The 6,009-nt window shown below is 40.6% G+C and overlaps 1 protein-coding gene across 1 annotated transcript; it reads left to right on the plus strand.

Moving 5' to 3' along the window:
- Positions 1-4,954: 4,954 nt before the first annotated feature.
- RB195_000556 (uncharacterized protein) lies at positions 4,955-5,251 on the plus strand (the record flags this gene model as incomplete). The annotated part of the gene is made up of 2 exons (XM_064196969.1): positions 4,955-5,153; positions 5,244-5,251. 2 exons carry the CDS (start codon positions 4,955-4,957, stop codon positions 5,249-5,251), a joined length of 207 nt encoding a protein of 68 aa, XP_064052850.1.
- Positions 5,252-6,009: the final 758 nt, after the last annotated feature.

Here is a 6,009-nt window from a genome sequence, read left to right on the forward strand (position 1 = left end):
GATATCAATTTACAGAGGGATTAAAGGCTTGATGAGCACTAGGGCGGACTCGAAATTCCGATCGATTGTGCAGGCAGCGGAACCTCTAACCGACTGCGCTACTCCCGTCCTTGGTCATAATTAACTAAATAGTTTTTGGGGAAAATGTGGTTAGAGGTGGGGGCACTCAGTGGAGTCCTTATTTCTGGACGCTCTGTTTTACTTTTTTTTCTCTTAGTAACTTTAGCTTACATCTCATAGATACTCTAAGACTAATGCTTAGTTCTCAGAGCCCCGACTGATTTAGTTATTTACTTCTAGAAATAGGGGGAGGGGAAATAGGGGAATCGCCACTGAGTGCTCCGTTCCCTCCCCCATAACAATTTACCCTAATTTTTCTCTGTATAGCAGCTGGGATGTTCCAGATAATAGAAGAAGCAGAAAGGAAAATAAAATAGAAGACAAATGAGGTATAGTCGGTCAAAAACGAACTGAAATCTGGTACAGTCGATACATAAACGGTACCCTTACTCACTTCTGCAGTGCGATTGCAGCAAGCGAAGGTTCCGCCCAGGTCGCAGCCGCAAGCTCTACCGCGTCACTTCGAGCGCAGCAGCTTACGCAATCGCACCGAGCTGCAGCTCGTTCATATGCGCGACTATAGCCGTGAATTTAAACCTAGGTTTCGTTAGTCGATCATGGAAGATTATTAGGTGTTCAGCTCCATATCTGTCTAACCTACTTCATAAATAACAGAATTGAACATCTAGGATTAGGGTCCAGCAAACTGTTGTTATTTACCACAATGTAAAAAATTATGCAGAGACAATACAAAAGAGGGATAGCAGACAAGACGAAAAGGTAATTTGGGGACACTTCAAAACTGCTCCAATCGCCAATCGGTTAAAGCGCAAAAACGTTCGAAGAGCACAAAAATCTTGCTTAATTGTCAAATGGCTTTCCCATTTGAAAAGGCAGTAGTTCATCAATCGACAGTTCATCACAGGAAGTGAGTAGCTAAGTTAATCGGGGCTCTAAGCATTAGTCTTCGGGTATCCATGACATGTAAACTAATGCTACAGAGAAAAAAAGAAGAAAAAGACAGAGTTGGAACTGCTAATGTTTTATCCTAACCAAACTTTCCAAATAGGATTATTGGAAGTGAATAGCTAAGCCATATCATGTAGTGCTTCCGGAAGATCCAAAAATGGGGTAAGATATGGCTTCTTCCCAATCCGCATTTGACAGCTAAGGACGATTTTTGTGCTCTAATTAGCAATTCGATTAGGGCAGTATTGGAGTACTCTCCTCCTCCCACCAATTCCATTTCGCCGCAGGCAAATAATAAATTATTTGAAAAAGAGCTCAGTTCCATGTATCGGTCTCTTCTTCTTTCTCCTACCATACATACTTAAGTGCGAAGTTTTGGAAGCAGTTCAGTAGAAAGAAAAGTGGGAATTTCTTTCCGAAGGAGCAGAGGATAAGAAAGAGTGTAGACAGCGACAGATACTTGATAATCTACACGAAGTGTCGGGAAAACGAGGAGTCGAAAGACGAAAAATGAGAAACTATAAAACATCCATCCATATGACATTCCTTATGTTTTTTTCCCCAATCAAACACTCTTCTAATGAGAAACACCTGCGCTTGATGGGAAAATAACAATACTGGCACACGCGATAGACTCAATCACTTATTCCTGGCAGTTGTTAATTATCGCTACTATGTATACGCCTGATTCAATAACCTGGTTTATTTTTTGATGAAAATTTCCTCCTCGTTAACACCAACGTCAACGATAACCAAAGCATTTCTCTCCTGCCTCTTTCCTTTCCTCTTCGCTACAAAATGCTAATGAAAGGAAAAAAAAAAACCACAACGGAAATATAAATGAATACGTTTACCATAGACGTTCCGTGTGAAAATGCACATCAGTCAAAAAAAGCTACAACAAAGAAAATAACCTTTTTGTTTCTGGATCTTCATATTCGTTTTAGAAAAAAAAAACAATGACAAATTGTCCAATTATTTCCACTATGTAACCCAAAGAAATGTTTCCATTTGAGGACAAAGATGAAGATCCATAAACCAAGGACGCCACTTTGTATGGTTGTACTTTCTATAGGACGAAATAGCAGACCTATAGACCAAGAATGCTAATTTATTTAATTAATCACACCAATTTATACCTGCTGCTAATCTTAGTGCAATTTCGAGACGATCCTCGAAATTGCACTATAATTCACAGTCGAGGACGAGCTGTGGTCCCGCGTCAGCTCTAATACCAAGGTCCTGGGACGAATAGCCTACGGTTAGTTCTTAACGGCAGCTTTCTTACTTTTGATTAATGGTACATCTGGCTCTGAAGCGAGCCTAGTAACTTCTAGCTTGGGGCAGCCATTAGTAGTGCTGGACCTTGGGTGGGGTTGTGGAAGTCAGCCTTACTGATCCTCGGAACTCGGAAAATCGCTCATACACTCCCATTATCACTTCGTGATGCATCCCACTATTCTCTGATAGAATAGGATGGTTAATAATCAAGAAACTGCTAAAAATGACAGCAAAGAATGCTCAAAGTGCTTTTCGTTTGTGTTCGTGGTCATACGACCTCAGTTCTCCACTTAATTATTCATTATTCTGAGTGTTCGAGTGGAATTAAGGGGAATGCACTAATCTGTAAAGGGACTAACATGCAATGCGCAAAGCAGAATGGTAAAATTAATGAGAAGTGGAATCTCGTTGGAGAAATTACAAAATCTAGTCTAAAACAACGTTTGTTTATGAAATAATCAAAAGCATTAACTACGATAAGGAAGTAGAAAGTATTTTATGGATTTTCAATAAAATGTACTATAATATATAATATTTATCTATAATAGGATCTTTTATGTAGTGTAATATTCATCTATAATAAAGTCGTATATAAATAAAATAAATAAAATGAATTCAATTCAATGTTTTATATATGACTAAAATTGAAGTGAACGCAGTGGCGTATCCCAAGTGGATTCATTAACGCCGGACACAGGCATTTTATTATATAAAAATAATCAAAAGCACAAGTCAATAGAATATTGTATATGTCCTTTGTAATACATAGCTAGTGGATACCTGCAAGGATATATACAGTACTTATTGATCTTGAAATAATAACAGAATGGAACAATTCGTTAAGAGCAACAGGGAAGAATAATAGGAAACTTGCTGTTCACGTCCACTTGAGCTAGACTACACCAGAATATTCTAGAAATTGGTGCCAGTTTGAAACCAGAAAAAAAGCTGAGAGGGGTTGCCAAATCCCTGTTTGCCAAGTTTACTGGATTGTCTGATCATATCTTCGCAACCATACACAGTAGTTGTCAGAAGGGTTCAACCACATGAGCGCAACGCAGCTGCCACAACGCACGCTCTTTCTCTGCTTGACTAACGTTATCTCCTCAGTCTCTTATGACAAAATCGGAGATGGCCTGCGTGCTACCGCTTGGCGCCGATTATAAAGATCACAGAATCAACATATAGTCGGGTAAACATGACGACATGAACCACGAGTGTAGTTGCGGTGCATTTGCGTACGCGCTCGAAACGGCTCGGTAGAGGCAGCAGTTGGGACCGAGTTGGGACCGTCGCAAACTGCAGCGACGAGTGGTACCAGCAAGGGTTTCACCACGCTCCTAGCCGCTACGCTCCACCGAAGCACCTCGCGAGAAGCCGCGTACGCAATTGCGTACGAGCTTCATGTCGTTTTGACCCGACAATGGGTGTTCATGTAGTTGGGTCAAAACGACATGACGCACGGTGCAGTTGCGTAAGCGGTTGCGATTGAAGCGTAGTGCTGTAGCGCAGCGGTTAGGGCACATGGGAGATTTTTGATAGCGCGACTCATAGCTGCAGTTCACTATGGTCCCACCGCGACCTCAACCGCTAGCTTAACCGCGCCGATTCGAGCGCAGTCGCTTACGCAACTACGCAGAACTTTATATCACTATGACCTAATAATTCATGCTTTGAATTGGAATATGCTTGATTATTTGAATCACAAAGAGAATTCCTAGTAACAGAATCATTCTCGTCTTTGAAACAAAACAAACGAGCTGATGTGTTGCGCAGTCTTGAGGAGATTCACAGAATCAAAGAGAAACAGGATTAGATTGAAAATTCGTTCCTGCAGAATTCATGAAGGATTTCGAAATCAACAATAAGACCAGGAACAGCTGTGGATCCATCAAAAATATAGAAGCTGTTCAAAAACACATTTTGCAGCAACTGAATGCCCTTTGAAAAATAAGATGACCTAATTCTCGCAACGATAAGAAGAGGTGCTTGTCCTGCTAATTGGGGTCTTTTCGTCACAGCTGGCATGAAGGATTTGCGAAGAACGTGAACTATCGGAAGAAAAGCTCAAGCACTATGATTATAATAATATACATAATCAATGACAATTTGTACAATAATAGGATTAGTAGGAAGACTGAAGAGTGGAAAACATGCTCCAATTGCAAGGACGTCCCTATAGGGACCTAATGCTAAAGTATTTTCTTTTTTTAAATTTTGAAGCTTGAGTATCAAGCCTTCAGTTGGGGAGTGGAGGGAGGCAGCAAAGAAAGAGGTGAAAGGTCCAGAAATACTCGACCTCAGTCTCGTGACCTGACCCCGGGATCTATAAGAGGTTCCCGAGTGGAAGTATTGGAAGGATATTGCCGGTCATGTTTCGCCTTGTTTCCGCCGGCGGTCTTGAACAGAACCGCCGCCGATCCTGGACATCGGAAGCTTCCCTCCCATATCCCTTGGGTAGGGAATTGTTGTCTTAGGATGGATTTTGCGATGTGCCCTCAAGACAATCAGAAAAATTGACAAACATCCGAGTAAAATGTGTTGGGGGAGGGGAGGGGGGCACTCAACCGCGATCTTATTTCTAGAAGTAAACAACTAAGTCAGTCGGGCGCCCTAAAATCTAAACATTACTCTTGGAGGATCTATGACATGTAGGCTAAAACTACGAAGAGAAAGAAAGGAGATAGAGCTTCCAGAAATAAGGACACGGTTGCCCCCTCCCCCCTTTCCCTCAACCCACATTTTTCCAAAGAAAAATCCCTATCTACAGTATATATTTGCTCATTATTTAATTGTCAGCGCTTCAACGACCGCTTCACCCACAAAATTTAACAAACCATACGGTAATTGCTTTAGAGGCTAGTTAATTTAGAATATTGTAAGGATATCCCCTTGAAAATACTCTAATTGTTCCTTATAATTATTTTCTCTAGGAATATAGTTTTCGCTATACCCTTCCACCCCACAGAATTCCTGAAATCATCAAAGAGATCAGTATCGAGAACAGGATTCTACAACTATTTGTGAGTAAACATTTATATAAGAGTGAAGGGACGTTTACGCCCAAAAAATTGTGTTCGTATGCGCCCATCTTTTCCAATTTAACATTTGTTGACACTTTTCAGGAGGAGTTACGAGAACTGAAGTGAGCGGTCAGGAAGTAACGGAAATTGTGCGCGAATGATCATTGGCCGCTTAGCTGTTATCTTGGCTAACGCTCCAAATGCCAATCACTAACATTTTTATCGATCAATAATTAATAATATGTATTTATTATTCGGAATGCTTTGGAACAGTAGTTCAATAATACGTAATAGATGTATTATTCGATGTAAAAGACGGTGACTGAGCTTCTAGGAATTCGTTTTCTGCTGCTGTTTTCAATATGTATGGGTTCGAAAGGCAATTGAGGGAATTTCATTTTCTGCAAAAAAAAAGACTATTTGAAATTTGAAAATGGCAGAGTCGTTTTGAATTGAATGTTGAGTTGTCATTCGAAAAAAAAAGACTCTTTCCATCCTATTCGAATATTTCACTTTGAAATCTCCAAGGATTCCCTTTTTTGCGGTTCTCCAAGGAGACCAATGCTTGCAAATTTTCGGGGAGAATTCAGTGGTTTAGAGCTTCATGGTTTTTCGCTGCGCTTTTCATAGTGGATACATCCTTCGATCTTTGGAATCATCCGAATGCGAGCAGAGG

Source organism: Necator americanus, chromosome IV (genome assembly GCF_031761385.1).
Source record: "Necator americanus strain Aroian chromosome IV, whole genome shotgun sequence".
Taxonomy (NCBI): domain Eukaryota; kingdom Metazoa; phylum Nematoda; class Chromadorea; order Rhabditida; family Ancylostomatidae; genus Necator; species Necator americanus.